The sequence below is a fragment of the Tauraco erythrolophus genome, chromosome 5, assembly GCF_009769465.1.
Source record: "Tauraco erythrolophus isolate bTauEry1 chromosome 5, bTauEry1.pri, whole genome shotgun sequence".
Lineage (NCBI taxonomy): Eukaryota > Metazoa > Chordata > Aves > Musophagiformes > Musophagidae > Tauraco > Tauraco erythrolophus.
The window spans coordinates 82551161-82573318 of record NC_141469.1 but is presented as its reverse complement, the minus strand read 5'-3'; the positions used below and the strand labels follow the sequence as shown (position 1 = coordinate 82573318).

The 22158-nt window shown below is 40.9% G+C and overlaps 1 protein-coding gene across 1 annotated transcript in view; it reads right to left on the bottom strand.

Moving 5' to 3' along the window:
- Nucleotides 1-1071: 1071 nt before the first annotated feature.
- UBA6 (ubiquitin like modifier activating enzyme 6) overlaps nt 1072-22158 on the bottom strand; it is a 32746-nt gene continuing 11659 nt past the window's right edge. Inside the window, exons 10-33 of the mRNA XM_086611296.1 lie at nt 21251-21354; nt 19812-19874; nt 18414-18490; nt 17683-17749; nt 17130-17273; nt 16415-16482; nt 16059-16137; nt 15770-15850; nt 15321-15398; nt 13840-14021; nt 13004-13109; nt 11923-12012; nt 11731-11811; nt 10968-11096; nt 10001-10052; nt 9832-9895; nt 8693-8762; nt 7948-8019; nt 6642-6759; nt 5432-5625; nt 4662-4789; nt 3799-3886; nt 3281-3375; nt 1072-1872 (exon numbers count right to left, since the gene is read on the bottom strand). Coding sequence (XP_086467422.1) covers nt 1737-1872; nt 3281-3375; nt 3799-3886; nt 4662-4789; nt 5432-5625; nt 6642-6759; nt 7948-8019; nt 8693-8762; nt 9832-9895; nt 10001-10052; nt 10968-11096; nt 11731-11811; nt 11923-12012; nt 13004-13109; nt 13840-14021; nt 15321-15398; nt 15770-15850; nt 16059-16137; nt 16415-16482; nt 17130-17273; nt 17683-17749; nt 18414-18490; nt 19812-19874; nt 21251-21354 — 2366 coding nt within the window. The 3' untranslated portion in view covers nt 1072-1736. The remainder of the gene's footprint in view (nt 1873-3280; nt 3376-3798; nt 3887-4661; nt 4790-5431; nt 5626-6641; nt 6760-7947; nt 8020-8692; nt 8763-9831; nt 9896-10000; nt 10053-10967; nt 11097-11730; nt 11812-11922; nt 12013-13003; nt 13110-13839; nt 14022-15320; nt 15399-15769; nt 15851-16058; nt 16138-16414; nt 16483-17129; nt 17274-17682; nt 17750-18413; nt 18491-19811; nt 19875-21250; nt 21355-22158) is intronic.

Below are 22158 nucleotides of genomic sequence, written 5' to 3'. Positions count from 1 at the left end.
AGAGAAACACATTTTAGTTGTTATTTAGAAGTAGAAACTTACTGTCTGCTTGTGCCTGCTCTGCACTCTAAATGTAGTCATCTTTTCTCCTGTTTCAAAAAGGTTCTCTAAGAGAAATTCTTAGAAGAAAATGAAGTTAGGTAGTTTAAAAAGCAGTATTATTAACTTAGAAAATTATATCTATAAACTAGACTGACTGTAAAACTATATATACCTTCCAGAAGATAACCCACCCCTAAGACTAAATCTCAGATACTGGAATAATTGTGTTGATTCCAGCTATTCAGTTCCATACAGCTCGGTGTTCAAGTTCCCAGCCTAATAGCTGTTGTTCCTGACTACAGCTAACCAAGAAGGAAAAAACAGAGAAGTAAAATTCCTGACCAATAATGCTCATTAAATGTTGTGAAGATATCCCTAAACCTTAACAAGTGATGATCAAGGATAAATACCTAGAGTAATCATTAGCTTTTGAACAGCTGCAGGAGATAACATGCAAGCACAATTCCCTAAAGTTTAAACACATTAAAAGGTTTTCCAGTTCCTAGGTTTTTATTCTGGCCTCACTTCACTCTATTGTAATTGGGAGAAAAAAAGAACTACCAGCCCAACTATCCAGTGTTTAAATGACAGCAAAAATAAGGTGGTGTCCCAGATGTTTCAATAGTGCACCTCTGCCTCACCACAGCAGCAAAGCTAGTCCCGAACTATTTCCAATGAAGCAGATACTTTATACTTAGATATGCCAGTAACTGGCTGCTGATGACAAAAACCTCCGTGTTTGGTACTGTTGGCGATCAGCATAACCATTCGCTAGAAGGAAACGGGACCAAAAGGAGCAGCTGAGGAAACGGCGTTTGCTCTGACAAACATTCAGAGCCGTTTGCCTTTTCCTCCTCTCAAAGTCATCATTTGCTACTTTAATTTGGTGAGGGCAAAAAGGCTCGACCACACCAAACATTTTCTCTTTCTTGAAGACAAAGTTTTATTGTTGAAAAGCGTTAACTCGGCTCTCCGATAGGTTTCCACTTTCCCCATATTGCAGGATTCCCCAAAGAAGAGTCTTAGTGCAGATAATCAACAATTCCAGCTCTCTTGACGTCAGGGGAGCTGTGACAACTTACACCTCCTCAAGACCTGCCTCCCTGTGTTTCCATGTTGAGACTGACGTAAGACAGCTGCTCGGAACAGTCAGTGATGCTGCGTGTCAGAGGAGAGCACCAACAACGCAGCAAAGCAGGTCATCTGCTTCTAAGTGAGTTTTGAATGGATTAAGCCTCATGTGTAGATGGCAAGAATGAAATTCTTGTTTGAGAATTAAGTAACACATGAAATGGATTTGAGATGTTCTTACAACACCAGGAGTATCACAAAATGGCAGTTTCCCCATTTTTTGCACTCTTCTCTAAGCAGCACCTAATTTGAACTGCTAGGTTCACCATTCTTGCTTTCTTCAGCTCCCCACAAATTAATACAAGTCTCGTCTTTAAGGTAAGGACTGTACTGGACATTCCATCTCATGGAGTGACCAATCCTCCTTTGAGCAAACAGGTTGGAAGAAAACAGGAGCAGATGAAACATAAATCCAGTTTGTCTTCAGTGCAAAGCCACTGATTTCCATTTGTTTTAATTAAGGCTTCACCAAAAAGAAATATATAGTACCATCTTTAATAGCTGAAAATTAGCACACTCCTTTCAGAACAAACAGTCCAGGAGTGACTTCTATGTCTCTACCATCAATTATCTTCCTGAACAAAGTAGTATCTCACTGGTGGCCCTGGCAAGTCTTCCTCTCCATCAGTCTCTGGAGCAAACGATACCGTCAAATCCACATACTTCTTATCAGCTGATGGTTTCACAAGCTTTTGCATCCTACAAGGAAATGAAGAACAGTTTGATAACATACCAGAAGGAGGATTGGCAGTGGGAATTCACGGCCAGTAACGAAGCCCAACATATTAGAAACCGAATTAAAATGGAGAATAAGCCACCTTTTCATTTTGACACAAAAGCTGTTCTTCCACCTGAGCTACAGCAAATGGCATTCCATTTTCTTGACAGACTTCGCCTGTTAGTGAGCTATTACACTGTTCACCAACAAGTGCTCAGTACAAAAAAGAAGCTAAAACAGCCACTTTTGGATGAGATTCCTCACTGACATAATTTCTCTTTGGCATCCTACTGAGGCACAAGGCAAAGTTAGCTTTCTGTGGAGGATTTTGGTCAATGAGGAGAAGTAAGTTCTCAGTCTACCCATAATGGCTAATTTATTATTAGGGAGAACCACTCAACACAGTTGTGATGGAAAATAATTCTATTGGAGTTAAGACTTGTTAAGTCCTTGAATTTTGAAGACGCATAGCAATGAGGGGGGAAAAATTATTATCCACTCTAAATTGGAAAGTTTGTTTGGGATGGGCTCTCTCTTCACCCCTCTGATCTCTCTCACTCTCCCTTCCCCAATAGTTGCTGTCCCTCGAAGGTCTCACTCATCATTCTGCTCCTTAGGCCTACTCTCTCTCTCATCTGGAACTGTGATTTCAGGACTTTCCTGCTCTGCAATCGCTGGCCAGGAACGGGTTGGACATTGGCCAAAGGGTGGTGAGCAGCTGCACCATACATCACTTGTCTGTACAGATTATTATTGTTATCATTTTATTTTTATTTCAATTATTAAATAGTTCTTATCTTAACCCACAGGTCGTCTTTCCTTTTCCCGATTCCCCTTCTCGAGCTGGGAGGGGTCACTGGATAACAGAACAGCTGGCTATTGTTTCGCCACAGATACAGGCTACACGTAGACAGAACTAAATAGACTTCCAGAAATCTCAATCTGCAACCAACACATTAACTCCTTCCCAAGTAAGCTTTCTCATCCTTTCAGAGCTAAGTTGCTAAATAGCACCATTAGTTTTAAGCTTAAAAAAGGTTCAATTAGTCTTGTTCTGCTTTAACCAAGTTACATTCTTTCCACAGCCCCCCCCCCAAAAAAAAAAAAACACCTTACTGTCAGACTTCTTTGGCTTTCTCATTCTGGCATTCATCAGTTACAGCAGCATTTTGCAAGTCTCCTGTCCTCAACCACAGAAGTTAATTCACTGTCTTTTTTTTCTTTTTGTTCAAAAGGAAGAAATTACCTTTTTTCTTTCCCAAACATTAATGAATAGCAACCACTTTGAGAGAAAACATTGCTGTCAGCCACACATCCTTATGATACAGCCAGAGAACCTAATTTGCACATGCACTTGCATCCCTCAATCCGTTTTCCAGTTATACTTACGTCAGTTTTAATCTTTTAATATGACCTGGCATCACGGGAACATACAGCATTTTGACTCCCTGTACAACCATAGTTGGTTCAATTCCATATTTCTCCTGGAATTTGGAAATTAAAACGTATTAAAAGACGAGGACAGCTGCACAAGCCAGCAGATACCACTACTGCTAATACTACAACTAATTACTCAAAACCATATGATCTCAACCAGAAAACTTGCTAATGCATGAACACTGAAAGAAGTTTAATTAAGATACATTTTAGCCAACGAATTAACAAAGAATTTGAAAATAGGCTTGGATGCTTTTACTTAGAGACATTCCCATTTACATTAATGCTCTCTAGAATTACTCTGGTTTGAACACTAACTTGATAAAAGAAAAATAAAAACTCAAACCAAAGCAAAACCAAAAAAAACCCAAACCAACAACCTAAAACATGAAAACCCTTTGTTCTCATCTTGTATTATCTTGTATTAGATACAGTATTATACTGTACCCACTGTAGAGTAGATAACTTACTCTGACAGCATTTATGAAGTCCAACAGAGTAAAATCCTCTTTCCCATAAATTGTCCACCTGTCCCAGATGGTAAATGATATCCCATTTCTGTTTTAATAAGAGAAAGGTTAATTTAGAACATGAACTCAGGCATTTCCTTTAAAAACGTACTGCAGAACTGCTATGTCTTCTTGCTGTTTTAACTTGAGCAAAAATCTCTCCCCTCTTTGTTGCCATTTCTCCAGCGCTTTGACCTGGCTAAGCCCAAGACACAGCCAAGAACTCTGAGTAAACATGGTGTCTGGCAACGAACTTGCAGAGTTTTCAGATGTACCGAAAAATAGCTCTTCTGTTGACTAAGATGCAGAAGTGTGTCCAGTCTGTGCAGACAGGATGTTTATTAATAACCACACCGCACATCGAACTCACTGAGATTTTTAAAGCCTCACTAGCAACAGCTTCCACTGAAAACAAAACCAAGCCTTAAAACCACTATTTTTAAAATTAGGACAGAAGAGTATGTGCTGCATCTTCCAAACAGGAAGTTCTTGAGCAATGCATTACAGGACACCCTTGGCAGTACTAAGAACATCACTTTTACCTTTAGCAGTACATAGTAAATGGATAATAGAGTTTGATAGCAAGCACCAAGTGCTTCATGATCTTCTGTGTTTAAAGAACAACAACAAAAAAAAACCCCATCTTGAATATCTGGAACGTTTAACTGGAGTATGACTATGAACTGTGCGTGCACATAAGGCCTTAATCTGGTTATCCGGATTTAGTAACACGACAAACTTCACACTTGTTGTAATGGCTCACCAAGTTCCAAGCATCAATTACCAGGTTTCCAAACACCGCCCTCTGCCATTGTCCTTCCTACCTGATTTCTGTTCTTCTGACTTCAGCAGTTTCTGTAAAGACCATTATGGGAATGGCTAGGTTCAAAAAACAGTTCTTGTATGCGTCAGCTGGGTAGCCACCCACAACTTTGATGAGTTCCAGGGCAACCTGCAGTAAATAAGAATCCCATACTTGCAGGAGACCAAACACAGGTTTTAGGTACTGCATTATCAACACTAGTTTAGTTAAGAGGCCGGCAACTACAGAGTAAGTTGTTCATGAGGTCAGCCTTTGTCTAATCAGCAGAGTAAATCACATCTGGAAATGCAACCCAGTATGCCACAGAAATAAATTCTGTTGCTGCTGATGGAACTATTAAAAAAGTTCAAAAGGATTCTTAAAGTAGGACTCTTCAAAAATTGTTTAACTGAAGACACCTCCACAAAGCATGCAGTTCTGTTGGGATGCATGGATGTAAACTACTACAGAACAGGTCCTTTCCACTCTTGGTAGTGGCACTCTGATGGAAGTTAGCATTAATTGCAGAAAAAAAAACAAAATGCTGATCTCCAACTCCTCTTTCTGGTCAGCAAATCAGAAACAAAAGCATCAAGGTCTTACCACATCTGAACCAAAAGAAACCTTTTGTATTGGTGCATGAGAAAAAAAGACTAAGTCTGAAATAAGCCCATTTCTTTAAAGATGCTCTGTCAGGGTAGCGTTAATCAACGTCCAGACAACAGTGGTTTCAGGCAAGGAATAGCAAGAGAAAGAAACACGCATTTTAAGCATTTTAAAAAGCATACTCACCAGCCCTGACACTGCAGCAGTAGCTGTTGCAATTGCAGGAATAATCTTTCCAGCAATGCGCTTTGTTTTGAACCGATCTGCTAGTTCGATGTTGTACATCTTGGCTCGCAAGTTGGATGCTGCTGTTATGAAATCTATATGCCCATTACTATCATCATCTTTTTCAAAGGAGATAGGCTTCATTTGCAAGTCACCTGCTCATGAAAATTAAGAAAAAAAAGAGCAAATATTATTATGTGAAAACTGAAGATGTCCTAAACGTAAGTTGTAGGGAACTAGAACCTTAACAAATTAAAAAATTCAGATTATGGAGCTCTGAACTCTCTCTAGAACTTGCTTTCCCGTGGTAGATGCAGAAACGCCCCTATCAATACCAGTTGTTAAAAGAGCTCCATAATCTTATTTTCCTTGCAACACCAGGAATAGATTTTGGACAGTCCTATGGATGTTTCTTATACACCTGTCGGCCTCCTTTATAAGCTGCTAAAAAGAAGAGCTAACTCTGTCCCAGCTGAAACCAGGACAACACCCCACCTCACTATAGCTCCATCCTGTGAGAATTCCATCTATAAGCTTTGTTTATCCAGAACCATTTCACTATGGACTCACTAGCTCGGGCAACAGAGGTTAGGGTCTACCCTCCATGGGATGGGTTAGAGCTAAGCTAATCTCTCTGCCCTGTGTTCACAGGGCAAAAATGCAAGCATGCAGTTGTTGTCCAAAGACCTCTTCATGTGGCCAGATACAAAAATGGGATTCAAGAACTGTCATTTTAATATTATCTAGGAGATGCTGAAGAAGACTCTAACAGCCTTCACAATTTAGGATCGTTTCAGATTCATTCCTGTAAGTAGGAACTCTCAGCCTTCTCGTACCAGAATCGGTTTCAGTCCATCTGGGATCTAGCCAGCACCCCTTCCCTCCTTAAACTTCCAACACTCTGCTGCCTGCTCACTATCAGCAGGGTTGTACTTGCATGCAAGTACCACAGAGAACCCTAAAACCTGCAGGAATCTCAGAAATACGGAAGCACAGGGTAACGCTGGCAATGAGGACAGTTATCTGCATGGCACTTCAGAAAGCTTCAGATATCAGCTCCCCACTTCTTGCAGAATTCCAGAACTGCTTTACCCAAAGACCTGACCGTCACACTACTGGCAGTGCAACTGCAAGGTGTTACGAAGCCATGAAGCTAGTTTGCACTACTCACTTGCCAGGGCTTCGTTGGATAGTATAGACTTCTCCAGCTGGAAAATGGCATTTCTTTCATCCTCACTGCTGACTGGAATATGATCTGGTTTTCTTGCAGTTTCATCAGTCTGTACAACCTGCAAGTGTGTGCAGTGCTTGAGCAATAGAATACATGAACTTCGTATAGCACAAGTGTGAAGCACACTAGATTTCCTGTCTTTCCTCCCCAGTTCAAGACAGGCATAGATTTACTGGAGCAAGTCCAGCCAAGGGCCACAAAGGTCACTAAAGAACTGGAGCATCTCTCATATGAGGAGAAGCTGAGAGAGCTGAGATGGTTCTGCGTGGAGAAGAGAAGGCTCTGTGGGATCTTACCAATGTGTATAAACATCTGATGGGAGAAACATACAGAAGGCAGAGCCAGATTCTTTTCACTGGTGCCCAGTGACAGGGCAAGGGGGCACAAATGGAAGCGCATAAAATTCCGTAAGAAACACAAGAAAATACTTTAAAGAAAAAAAACAAAAAACCCCAAGGAAAACTGTAAGGATGGTTGAACACTGGCACAGGTAGCAGAGAGAGACTCTGCAGTCTCCATCCTCAGAGATATTCAAAACCCGATGGGACACAGTCCTTGACGACCTGCTCTAGCTGCTCCTGCTTGAGCAAGCGGATTGGACTAGGAGGTCTCCAGAGGTTCCTTCCGACTAGGAGGTCTCCAGAGGTTCCTTCCAACCTCAACCACTCCGTGATTCTGAGTCAAAATATCGGTTCTGTCTTACAAGGCAAGCATTCATGAGGCAAGTGTTAACACTGAGCAAGAAAATATAAAAACACCCTGGAGTATTTGCTAGTTTTAAATGATAAATGCTAGCCATTGCACAAAAACACTTGAGCTGTTTTGAAATTAACACTTAGAAAATAAGCATGAAAATAATGACACTTCTTTTCTATTACCTGGCAAGAAATAACAACTTGACATTAGTCTTGGATTGCTTTAAAGTTCCTTATGAGTAAACTTTTGCTACTTTTATTAAAATAGTATAGACTCAAATAAACTTAAAAGAAGTTTGCAGATTTACAATCACACTCATGCAAGAAATCATTTGCAAAAGGCAAAAAAAACCCACATCTTGCATTTAGCACCTGGTACACAGATACTTTAGCTGTATGAAGTTAGATCAGTCCTACATGTCACACTCTTGTTTCTCCAACACACATTTTAATTTGTGTTTATTTCTCATCAGCATCAATGCAAGATGTAGTTGGAGATAAGGGATGCTGCTTGTAGATTTATTTTTTTTTAAACTAAATATCACACTTACTTTGTTTGAAGGTCTGAACTCTGGTACCTTCACAGCTGAAATAATCTTTGAAATTGTTTCCTCTGACAAATCCTGTTATGATTTTGAAGAAAAACTATTTAAATTCACATCAACTCAAAAAGGTCCCCACAAAAAGACTGTATATCCAGTAGCATTTCAAAGAATACCAATGCCAAAAAATCCCACAAACAGTCAATGATGTTTCAGGGAAGCATCATCATCGAAACACTAAGTGACGTTTCAGTTGCCACAGTGAACCAGAGCGGTGTGAAGTGCCTAGCACTGGAAAACAGAGCAGAACTGAAGTGCAAACATGACTTGCAGGAAGATGCAATTAGAAAAGAAAAAGGGAGACAAGAAAAACAAAGAATCAGCAACACAGAGGCTGCAAGTAGTAAAAAATAAAACTCCTAGACCACTGCTAAGACACTTAATTAAAAAAATGCCTTAAAGAGATCTTCTTTCAGTTAAGTTATTATATTGCACAGGAAATAGGTCCATGAAAATAAGAATTCCTGAGTTCGGTGCTTACGGAAAATACCCAACACACAACTCGCTTCTTCTCCAGGTCAGGGATTTAAATGAAGAATCTAAAGGGAAGCAGCTGCTGAGCAGCCTGAAGGACAGATTACTTCAAGAATCACTTTAATCAGTTCTTGGAAAGAACTGGCAACTGGACATCGGGCCAAAACTGAACACGTACGTCCGAGTTATGCGATGGGAATGCTACTACAGTATGGATTACCTTTTCTGTGAAAGGAACACAGTACACTGTTGCGAAGAGTTTTGCTGCGCTCACAATGAAGCCATAGTGCCTGAAGCAAAGAAGAAGATAATTATTTTTATTTCTTTTTTTTTTTTTATTGCAGTTGCCCAAAGGTTTGCAATCATATTCAAAGAGGTCTTGAAAACAGAGAATTTCCACCCTTCAGCACACACAGTACAGAACAGATGACAGATTTTGAGGGACTCAGAAGTCCTTCCAAAAACTAAGCAAATTTTTTTTTATGAGTGAAGAGTTGTTTAATGAAAACCATATTTCCTTAACCTCTGCAGTCAAGAAAACAACTACAAATGGTCATATGACATCAACGTGATAATAAAAAGCTTCACCTCAGAAATACTTTGATATTTGAGGCACTGACACAGGTTGCCCAGAGAAGCTGTGGATGCCCCAACCCTGGAAGTGTTCAAGGCCAGGTTGGATGAGGCTTCGGTGTAGTGGAAGGTGTCTCTGCCCATGGCAGAGGGGTTGGAACTAGATGATCTTTAAGGTCCCTTCCAACCCAAACCATTCTATGATTCTATAATTTGCCATGATCTCAGTTTTCACTCAAACTAAAAATGTCAGTCTGGACAGTTTCTCAAAGCAGGTGTCCATAAGCAGCAGATAAAGGCTTTTCAATCCTTCGACCAACATCAATTTTTTAAATTATCTGTAACACTCAAGCCATCTAGATTGGAGCCAAATTGTGACGAAGAAGAAAAGGGGCCCCTCCACTAGGTCATTTTAAGTAGTCAAATTAATTTGGCACATCCTGCATTTCCTGATGCGTGTGGATGGGGGCAGGGGGGTACGACAGCAACAACTCAGTAATTCTGTAGTCACACAACAAACGAAATGGGTTGTTCTAAGCCATTTCACATTAGGTGTTGTCAGAACTTCCCACAGCACTCTCAAATCCTATGTCAGTGAAAGTTAACTTACCTGCAGTGAAAGTATGAGACAGCTCGCCGAATCTGCCTCAGCATGATGCTATGCACTGGTGCCTATCAAGTACCTGCCCAACTCGCAGGGCCATAGAGCCATGGCCTTGCACGTCCTGCTGTAGGGTGAGTTTTATAGGATGCTCTAAAACACATCAGAGGCAGCAGCATACTTACAAAGGATCACTAAATTCAAACTTCACTGGGAAAGGTGGCCTCTTTGGTGACTGCCAAAACAGACCTGGCAAGAAGACAGACTTAAGATGAAATCCTAAGGAATAAGGAACAGCAGCGCATGACGTACGCCATGAATTCACAACAGGCCCAAAGGGGCATTTGTACTTACTTCCATCTTTTAATCGTGTGTCAAGGGGAAACGAATGAAGGAGCTGAAGAGCCTACAGGAAAAGTCAGAGTAGCTTTAGTCAGTTGTCACACACAGATTGACATGACCACACTAAATCAAACCTTCTTTTCAGTAAGGATGTGAAATCTTGGTACAGCTCTAAGACACTCCAATACATAGTTGAAGTAATTTAAAGAGTTCAGAAAATCTAAGAGGCCTGTGTCAAGATGGAGAGCTTAAAGACACAAGTACTACTAGACAGGGTGACTTGCCCATTCATCCACAGGACAAAGACAACAACCTGTCCAAAGTCCAAGCAAGACAATTAATCCAACAAGGAAAGCGTTCCCTTCACCCTGCTGTCACTTTAGGACTCGTGCATACCAATTCACCATTGGGAATGCAATGTTTTCTCAATGTGACAACTACCACCAGCACTTCCACACGCACAGATGTCACATGTTATTAATACACAGCATCATGATCACATCTTCCCTACAAAATTACACACACACTTTAAGCAACACTGTGGACCAGATTCTCAGAATGACTGGCTCTTATTTCAGCCAACTTCTCTGTGATATCTTTGAGAAAATCAGGGATATGAAGATGAGTTAAGCAAAAAAAGTTTAGTGAGGGAAAAAAAAAAAGCCACTGTCCTTTAGTAAAAGACATCTGATAATCCTGCTGCTCTGGAAAAACACAATGCCTAGTCAGCTGGAAAAATGCCAAGAAAGCTGCATGGAGACTATCAAACAGAGCCACTAGGAGTGAGTTAATAAACCAAACTTAAAAATGCTACAGTAGAAAGAGGAAGGGATGCAGCATTTCTAACTTTCAGGTACAGTTCCTTATTTTTGAAGAGATGGAAGCGAGTGCAAAGACTTGAACACCTCGTTATTAGGGCTACCAAGTTTTCTAAAATCCTCATCAGTCTAGTGTGACCTCATATCCTGGTCTTACCTACCTTATGGCTAAAATACTTCTCAAATTTTACTCTTGCTAGTTCCACACACTGAGTCCAACTTCGGGGTCTTCTACTGAGTGTTTTAATAACATGAAAACAGCCTTCTAAGCTCTCCCCGGATTTTATTCTCTAGATAGAAAAGGAAATATTGAAAATGTTAAACCAGACAAGATTAACCCCAATCCAGTCAAACAGTAAATATGTTTTTAGTAAGTTATAGGCAAAAGGAAACAGGTGGTCACTTTGTGAAGTATTATCCTTTCTGTGATCCTCTCCACTGGGTTTTTCCCCAGGTGCTGTGGTCTATTTGATTTATTTCCACCCAATTTCCACCCAGCCCTATAGACCATAGGTCATTATAGACTCACAAGAAAAGATATAAAGCAATTGAGTCTAATTTATTACATAGTTGATTTCACTTGAAAATAAGTCTTCCCTTCATTTTTCCCTGCTGACTGCACATCAGTGTGGCATCTACTATACTCTCACTAGCAGTGCCTCAGTATTTCTGACATTTCTACATCATGTAAAGAGCACAGACAAACTAGAGAAGCAGCCTATGCATGAGACTTTGGCTCTTAATTATGAGGCACACTAGAAATACTGTTCCCATGAAAGATCAGCTAATGCCTTGGCCAAACATGTCTTCAGGCTTCCTGAATAAAGTCAGAAAATAACTCAAATCTCACTGAAATTAAATAGAAACAAAATCCATAAAGCCTTAGTTTAAACCCTGTATTTTACCCTGGCAACATTCACCTACCTGTAAAACTTCCTCTGCAGATGGGTAGGTTTGCCAGAACTTGTTAAACAACGAAGGCTTGTGAGAAAATGAACTTTCAAACTAGAAAATAAAAAGAAACGAATATGGCATTTTGCAAGAAGTAGCTTAGATTCCTCACCTTTTCAAATACACACTAAGTTATGCTGAATGCCAGTAAGCTCATTCCCTTACCTTATCTCTTGCCCACTGTATCGTGTGCTCAATGGCAGCTGGGAAAGACTTCAAGGTGCAGAAAGGTATTTCTTCTTCTGGTGGATCCCGCTGTAATTAAGGAGAGTTGCATGTAAATGCAGGCTTATTAAAGTTTATTGCTAATAGTAGCACGAAGAATTTCTAGACTATACGAGTCTAAAACTGCACTGTTCTAAAATACAAGGTGGCTCATTTATGCTTAGAACAAAATTTGGTTTATGAATACTGACATACCACTTCCTGTTTATGAAGAATAGTCTAAATGCAACACTGGAAAGCAAAACTGAACAAACAAACTTTCAAACTGCGCATCATAAGACGTGCAGCTCATGTTCATACACACTCTCAATGTGAAATAAGCCCTTTCACTCAAGGCCACAAAGACTTCTTTCTCTGGGGACCCTAGCGAGACAACCAGGATGCTCAAAATCCCATCTCTGGATCCACGCAGCCCCATTTCATGGTGTTCCCAACCAGGGAATTTCTACCTTGAAGAGACAGTTTCACAAGAACGTCAACAGAGGGATACTGCAAGAGTCTGAAGGTTCATTTTCCCCTTCTGCACTCAAACAGAACTGTTACGTACGCTTGTAAAAACTGGCAGACTAATTCCTACTACAGAGGCTTGTGTTTCTCCCACCTGCCTGTGGAGGTGATACTCACCAAGACAGAATGGGCAGGCAGAAAGCAGTTCGAAGAAAGAAACCAGTTTACCATGCCATTGTGGGACTGGATTTGTATTTAGAAGGGAGTTTTCAAGCGGATAAAAACATAGTCTGTCCCTTGGAAACGCGTCAGAATTAGGACTTTTCCCAAAGCATGTGTGTTTCACAGAGGAATTGCTTTTAATTATTGGCCTAGGTGTAATCATCAGCTGGGTAGCAGACATGGTATCTCCAGTCTGAATTACTTCAGAAACCAAGGAATTATTTCCTAATAGCACTGATCTTCAGCAACTCAAATAGGCCACTTAGTTTAGACAGACACATAAACGATTAAAGAATCAGAGGGAATTATCAGAGGAGCTACAGAAGGTAAGCAACGGTCTTAAAACACTTACATGACTATTATAAGACTCTGTCAGATGGGGCACAATAACTTCCGTGTGTCCTTTCGTTCCCATCGTTCCAGAGTCTATAAGAGGACGCAGGTTTGCTACACAACGACTGCCATGGAAAGACACAGACTATCAGAACACAGCGTAATCACTGCACTCTTGCCTTGCAGACACTATCTGAGTGTAACCAGAATTGACTCTAGGTACTTGCAGAAGAGTGGAAAGCTTACACTGAGCTTGGGAAAAGGAGAGATTAAAAAAGAAAAGCCATTTCAAGTGACATCAGGATACCATAAACCTGAGCCTACCTGGATTAGGAGCATCAGTAATTGTTTTTAAATGTAAACATCCCTACTTCTAAATTTAAATACAGATTCTTACACATAAATAATTCAACCTTAAGACTGCCACTGTATTCTCCCCCTCATCAGACCTTGACAGCTATTCATGGGTGGTTGAGTCCCCATCCCTGGATGTGTTTAAGAATAGGGTGGATGATCTACTTAGCGATATGGTTTAATGGGGATTAGGGACGGTTGGACTCGATGATCTCTAAGGTCTTTTCCAACCTAGAAATCTATGAAAATCTATGAAATCATTTCCAAGAACTCACTCCAAGTCTCTCTGCAGCAGCAGCTGCACAACAGCAGAGTTGGTTTCCACCACAAGTATAAAGCCCTTCCTCCCCCCAGCAAGCATCTCTGTAAAGTAGCAATATAAATCTGAGCAACTTGCTATCAGATCTTATAGGCAGTTGCAGATCAGGAAGATGAAGAATAGAAAGGCAAAATTCACATAAAAACATGAAAAGCAGCCCTCGTTTCCTTTCCACGACCTACCTATCAATGTATCTCCTTGCCTCAACATTGTCCAAAGCAGTTACGATCACATCTTGCTTGGTATAGAACTCATCACTGTAAGTGTTCTCAGTGGCTGGACAAACTTTATTAATATATGAGTCAATCTTTAAGTAGGGATTGATGTTCAGAGTTGCTTCTGCTGCAGTATAGCTTTTAGGTTTCTGAAAGTATAAATACATATATATATACACACATATATCTCCACAATATTCAGATAAAGAACATCTGGGACACAGAAGTTATCAACTTCATTTGCTGATCAGACAATAATTCACTGACAGAAATGTTAGTATGCAAGACATATAATAAAGGAAATTGTTTTAATTTTATACCTCCCTCACTAATAAGTATTTTATTGATCTAGTTTTATTTTGAGTCTTAAAGTAGTTCATCAGAGACTGTAAGGTGAAAGTGCTTAAATGGTGCAGCAGAAGTGTATCCAAGTAACTGAAACTGCTGCACGTGCTGCCTCTCACGCTCTCAAAATGCCACAAGAAAAGAGTTCATGACTGTCAGGGGATAAACCCTTTAATTATTGTGACTTTATCTACACAGCATAATGTCAAAATAATCGCATTACGGCAAGGCATTCCACACAAAGCCAATTTCAGAAGCTAAACTGAAATAGAGTCCTTAACCTACCAGACACTTCCAGCCACACTACATCCAATTGCCATGGGATCGGCACTTAGAATAGCACAACTCAAGACAGTGTGGCTTCTGAAAGGCTGCAGAGTTCACCTTCCATTTATCCATCCATCCAAAATGTAATCCGTTCCCAGATTTGTCAGGCAGAAACAGGAGGCAGAAAATTCAGCTGCTGGGGTTTGGGCAGGGGAATCCCTTTTCCCATTGCCGTCAAGATCTGAGGCACCTTTTCTATTTTGTGCTCTGGCTGCAAGTACAGGGATATTCTCCTTGCTTCCAAGGAATTAACAGTTTCCCTACCATACATTTACTGAATGTACATGTTTTTTTGCCAAGGTATTTACCAGCTTAATGAAGATTGAATTAAGTCAGAAGATAGCAACTTTGGTCAAGTTTCATTAGCAGTAGCTCTTCTATTGAGAACACTTCTGCCAGTGCTGTCTATTTTTTGTTGTTTTGTTTTATTCTCCCTGAATTTCAATGGTATAATAAAGCATTTCTGGCACATTAACCCATGGCAGCTTCTTATGCAACACAGCATTCCTCATCCGATTCTCGAGTTTGAGAGATTTCACTAGTCAAAGACACCAGCACAAATTAACATCAGACCAGTCAGTTTTACTCAACTGACACCAGTCATTAAGTGGGATGCCAACGCAGTTCTAGGTATTGTCTTAGAAGATACTGGGTTTCCTTACAGCCTTGAAGTTTTTTTCTGAACAGAAGTACATACACTCACAAGTTCAGCTCTTGGTGGGAACACATGACAGTGAAACAGGACAATAGTCCAGGTACTGAACAAGAAAGCCTACCTGTATGTGATGAGGTCGAAAAAGAAACTGCCTGTTCAGGTTGGATTTCTCTATCAAGTCTGGATCTGTAATTGTAACCTAAGTCAGAAGGGGCAAAAGCAACAGCTGAAGTTACAATTTAAGCGTAGCACGGAGCAATAAACTCAAGAGCTCTACAGAAACTTGTCAAAACAAAGCACTCCTGTTGACACCCACTGTGGCCAACAGCTCTGCCTACACCGACGGATCAAATTTGGGTTTAAAATCAAAATACAGCAAGATTGCTCCAAGTGTGTTCTGCATCTAATTGCACACTACTTCCCCTCTATGCTGAGGCCATTTTAGCCTCCGTGCAGAGATCGACCTGAAATACAGCTTAGACTTTTAACATTTTTAAGTAGTCTAATTATTTAATTACTCCTTGTCACATTACTTTTTAATAAGCAAAACGAGTTTATCAGAGGACTTACCAATCCTTTGTCTTGCCCAGTACCGACACCAAGAAGTGCAAAGTTCTTCAGCATTTCACAGCCTATCGCTCCACAGCCAACCTACAGAAAATGACATTTTTAGAGTCAGAAACCTAAGTGAAAGCGATGAAGACAAGCATAACAGACGAGTCCCATTAGAGTTTTGGACCTTTTACTCTGCAGTGGCACACAGCATCAGGGCTGCTCTCGTTATTTCGAAGAGAGTGGACATTAGCTATATTGACAAAGCATTTGCAAAAAGCTGTGTAACAATGTCAGTCATACTCACCAAGAAAACATTCAAATCGTGCAGCTTCTGGCACAGAGAGTCTCCAATACAAGCCCTCAAGGCATCATACCTATCTCCCCTACGAGGCATAGGAGACAAAACCACAAGACTAGTAAGTTGCCATTTATCACGGACGTATCGTTGATACCAAACTGCTTTTTGACATGAACTAAAAAATTCGGAGCAAGACCCCTATAATTCCTGTTCCTCCCATGCTCAAACAGGACACGCATTCTCAACCCCAAACCCGTCCCTCCAGCAAACAGCACTGAGTTAAATTTAAAAGATATTTTCTGTGCCCGCTTGAGACTCGGATGTGAACAGTACACAAAACAGCAGGTTGTTGTTTTATTTACCGTGGCAGAAACTCTTCAGAGCCCGTCTTTTCTAGAGGTGTTACAATGTCTAACATATCTATATAGAGCTGTAAAAATAAAGAAAAAAACATAATAATAACCTGTGAGAAACATTCATGTTAGTTTTGCTTGAAAAACAAGTACATATTTTCTATGTACATGCAGAAGCACCAAGTTTCTGTTGTCAGTGGAAGACTATATAGCATTCAGCTCCCTACAGTTCACTTCAAAATTTCAGTGGGCAGGAAAAAGCACCTGGACATAGAGGGGGAAAAAAAAAGTTCACTGAAATGTGAGCCACAAGCTTTTGACTTCTGACAGGCAATGTTACCCCTCCAAATTAGACTGTGAAGTTTTTAAATCTAACTTTATTCTGACACTTCTCCTGAGAGTCCGAAAGCGCTGCTCTTACACGCAGTACTTTAAGCTGGCACCTGGACTGCATCACACCTTTGCAGCCAGGCACTGAAAGGTCAATGCCCTCCTTGCTTGTGCAAAAGAGTGTGATGTCTGAATCCCAAATAGGATAATTTTAACTAAAAGCACATAAAAACATTGTATTTTTTCCTAATTTCAGTCTCAAGTTTTTTTTCTCGCCGCCCACTCCCCATTATAGAAGTTGTTCAGGCTATTTTAATCGTACAGCGTTTACACACAACCACACATTCGTAACATCACTGTCAAAATAAAAATCTGCAACCAAAGACAGTCTTACCCACTGCTGCAGTGGAGAAAATTTTCCTGTTACTGCTTTCAAGACTTCCTGGCTAGCAACACCGCCCACTGCTGCAGCCAGTGGAGCTAGAAATCCCTGAGCAGTCCTAGACAGCCATTTGACTACATCTCCATTCACCTGAGGCTGAAAATTAAGACATAAGAACAAGAGATTTACCCCTTCCATCAAGCAAGTCGGCGCTTGACAGTTTAATGAAGAACAATTATCTATGAAAGACAGACAAATTGTTTCACTCTGACTAGCAAAAAGGTTTCCAGACAAGACAGATGCACTGTATATTCTGTACTTGTAATATGTGTTTATCTAAAAATTGGATTTATGTAGCCACAGGACTCAGCCTTCACGTCAGGTGGATGTTCGGTTGAACCTGAAAACACCATTCTGTTTCCTTGCATGGCCTTCAGAAAGCCAGCTGATCCATCTAAAGATGGATACAAAGACCAGAACAAGGGCCAACAACTAAAGTATGACCTGTAGGCAAGTAAATGAGCTCATTGAAAATGACTCATAATGATGATGATTCCTTACTCACTTTGTTTTCCAGTGTTTCACTTATAGACATGGCTATTTTCAGTAGTTCCTCAGCATCTTGAGGGCATCTAGATACCAGGGTAGAAACAATAATGATCATTTAAACATTCCAGAGTCCTTCTAGAAACACAATCAATAGAGAAAAAAAGCACTGGATACGGCAGGAAGAGTTTGGAAATTTATATTGACTTCAACTTCCACCGTTAAAAATGCACTTCCAAACGTTACGGTTAGCTCAAGAACAGGAGTCTCAGTGGAGAAGTCCATGTGCAAGTCCAGTCTTAAGATTTATACTTTGTTAAGTAGTTTTGTCTTGTTTCACTCAAAATTATGCAGATCAAAAAATACAGCTGAAAAAAAATACTGGGGGGAAAAAAGGTCTGAAGGATTTGTGTTGGGTTTGTTTGGTTGGTTTTTTTTTAAACTGTAAGCTACAGGATAATTCTGGAATCACTGAAACTTTTCCATATCAACACCGCAATGTGAAAAAAATTGAACAGGGAAAGACTTCCTCCAGAAGCATTTTCTGTCCACCTGGGCCCAGAAAGTGCCTCTGTTACAAACCCAGGCATGCATTAGGTAACATTTTTCATCTAGATTTCAACTTCCATTTTATGTTGTCCATGAAGTACCAGCCAGACAAGGTACCCTGCTGCACCTCAAACCAACAGCTACAATAAAGGAGATGTTTGTCTGATTCAAGGCTTAGCAAACACAAGACTGCTGCATTACCCGATGTTTGGCCCACGACCAAAGTTCTCCTGGAAGTGGTTCAAAGCAAGCATGGCCACATGGATCTGCAAAGGTGCCTGTCAGGACAACAATAGCTGTTGGTCAGTTACAAACTCGAGAAAACTGAAGGAAACAAAAGCAACTGTTGGAACTCTGCTGTTACCACTTCGCTTCCTTGTCTCTTATAAGCTTTAAATATCATTAAAAAGTGAATTTGAAATACCTTACACTAATGTTTTTGCAAAGTGGGATTATAAAGTTTACTTTTTACAAGGGCATGTAGTGACAGGACAAGGGGCAATGGCTTTAAACTGACAGAGGGCAGATTTCGATTAGATCTAAGGAAGAAATTTTTCACTCTGAGGGTGGTGAGGCACTGGAACAGGTTGCCCAGAGAAGTTGTAGATGCCCCATCCCTGGAAGTGTTCAAGGCCAGGTTGGATGAGGCTTTGGGCAACCTGGTGTAGTGAAGGGTGTCCCTGCCCATGGCAGGGGGGTTGGAATGAGATGGTCGTTGAGGTCCCTTCCAACCTGAACCGTTCTATGATTCTGTGACAGTAGTAATGCAATACCCTTCACAAATATTCAGAACCCCCTTCAACTAAGCTCAACTAAAGAGTCTCCAGAAGAATTCAGTGCTGAAATTGGAAAACGTGGTAACCTTCTTTCAACTAGACGTTATCAATGTTTGGCAAAATGCAATGCTTTGTAATGAAGCCCAGTATGAAGGGTCAAAAGTAGCAAATCTGAACAGGCAAGTCAGACCTTACATTATCAAACAAACAAAAAAAATCATCAGATCAACATTTTTTTAGTTTAAGATTTTAATGAGCCCAAAACTTACATGCTTTGCATGTCCATAATGCTTAACCAAAATTGTGTTAGAGGCAAATACTGCTAGCTTCCTCTGAGATGCAAAAAATACCTCTGAATCATTTTTTCAAAGAAAAAAACAATTATTCTTACACTGTTAACTCCAGTTTCCAACCAATCTATGATCGTCTTTTTCTGGTTATCCCAGCTTTGATGCCAGAGTGATTTTTATCAACCAAACATCATTAAATACAGGAAAAATCGTTGTGTCACTTGCAAAATTTACACTCCCATAAATCAAAGACTTACCAAAACCTGAGATTTTAAACAGCAGAGGTGGCTGAGCTACGCATTTACAATATACCTGGTGCAAATCACGGATAACAAGCCTCTACGGTGGTCTAAACCAGAACCTATACTGTGTGTGACCACACAAACTCATACCTCACTCTTATTTCACACTTTCAACTCAGATTTCACGACTGCAGACTAGAGTTCCGAAATTATATTGTTCTACACATAAAGCTGCAGATTACAAACCACGTAGTTTTAACATGAAAGCACTCACGCCCAAATCCTGATTACCTCAGGCCTGCTAAAATCCGCAACAAGGCATTGTGGGTTTGTTATCTGCTTCTCCAGCTGTTCCTGGAAAAACAGAATTCATGGTAACAACACATGCACTTAAGGACATGACAGTCACTGCTTCCCGACAAAACAAATCCTCTTCCTGGAGAGACTAAGAACGAAATATCCTTTCTTACTAGCATTGCTATTACTCTCTCCCTCCATTATAATGCCGCAAAAATGCATAAAATAATCATTTATTGCAAGTTTGTCAATCAAAAACGGCCAGACAGATGTTTCACATCCTAGTGGCAAGACTCTTAAACTGAGATTTTACAGGCAACTGGCTGTTTGCTTGTAGAACTTCCCCACTTAGGAAGAACAAGCAGCTACTGCTTCATGGAGACAAGATACTGAACGGTGCATTCTCACATCGGAAGCAGCTGGTCCTCGCTCCCAGATTTTCAGAAGAATGCTTGAGGGCTGTCAAGATCTACTTTCTGCAGGCCCAAAATGGCACACAGCACCATGTAGCTTCCAACCAACCCCTCTCACACAAACTCATCCAACTGTCTCTTCTTCTCAGAAGGCCACTAAGAAACCACATGTTCATAGACCAACCACATCCTGGGCTGCATCAAAAGAAGTGTGGCCAGCCGGTCGAGGGAAGTGATTCTGCCCCTCTACTCAACTCTCGTGAGACCCCACCTGGAATACTGTGTTCAGCTCTGGAGTCCTCAACACAAGAAGGACATGGAGCTACTGGAACGAGTCCAGAGGAGGCCACGAAGATGATCGGAGGGCTGGAGCACCTCTGCTATGAAGACAGGCTGAGAGAGTTGGGGCTGTTCAGCCTGGAGAAGAGAAGGCTCCGGGGTGATCTTATTGCAGCCTTCCAGTACCTAAAGGGGCTACAGGAAAGCTGGAGAGGGGCTTTTTACAAGGGCGTGTAGTGATAGGACAAGGGGCAATGGATTTAAACTGAAAGAGGGCAGATTTAGGTTAGATATAAGGAAGAAATTCTTTACATTGAGGGTGGTGAGGTACTGGAACAGGTTGCCCAGAGAAGTTGTAGATGCCCCATCCCTGGAGGTGTTCAAGGCCAGGTTGGATGAGGCTTTGGGCAACCTGGTGTAGTGGAGGGTGTCCCTGCCCATGGCAGGGGGGTTGGAACTAGATGATCTTTAAGGTCCCTTCCAACTCTAACCATTCTATGATTCTATGATTCATGGAGTCTCCAGCAGCACAAGGACAGGCTGCCCATAATTTTTTTTTCTCTACACTGGTAGGTAACTTTGAAGTATTTCCAATTCTCTACAGTTCAGTAAACCAGTATCACTATTCTTACCCAATCTTACTCAAATCACAGGTAACCACATCAAGTATCTGCTGAACTCTGCTTCCAGCGTTTGGACCATTAACACTCAAGAACCTGGTTACGTCAAGCACACACTTACAAAGTAAAATATCTTGGGCGTCTTCACTTGGACAGCTATGCCTCCATGTAAGTAAGGCTCCATGCCTGACGTGTCGCCAATGCTGAAGGAATAAGGTGACACCACTGAAAAGAGAAGAGAATAAACAGGGACTGATAATTAGAAGTGTCAGTGGACACCCCGATTCTATATACAATAAAGCGGGGTTTTGTCAACGCTTTTTCTGCTGTAATTTTGTAGTGTGCAACCTTGCTCTGAAAGCATGAACACAACTGATCCACCTCACAGGACTGTCCCTCTCTGCCAGTTTCTGAGCTAAAGTATTAGTTTCACATGATCTGTTATGAAATAAGCTTTTAAAAGTGGCAGCAGATTTCACAAGAATTCTGATGACCACAGCTCTGTAACAAAAATGAAATCACTCTCAGTTATATTTAGACTGTGCACAACAGTGTCCAGTATACTGCTCAGAGTAGGATTTTAGCCCCATGACTAGAACAACAGGCAATCAAAAAGGGCAGCTGGAGCATGTAATCACATCCTTCCTCTCATACCATCTGGAGCATCATTCGGATGAAGAAAGACACAAAACTTGTTAATTCACGGAAAACTGAAACCAAAAGCTGGGCCATGACCAAGGGGAAGGAACTGAACACAGCATCAGCGCTAGCAAAACAAAAAGATCCAGAAAAAACAGATTCAAGGGCATTATTGTTTTTGTCTCAGACCACAAAATAGTTAAAAACAAACAACCTCCACCCACGAACAGGCATTCAGATTTGTGAACTGGGCGATTCCCAGCATCCAAAAGCAACCCAGTAGTATGCTTTGAGACGTGCAGGATGCAGACCAAAGCAGGGTAAACATAAATCATGACAATCACTTCAAAAGTGTGCTTAGAGTGATGTCAGTGAATCCCTGTACACTTA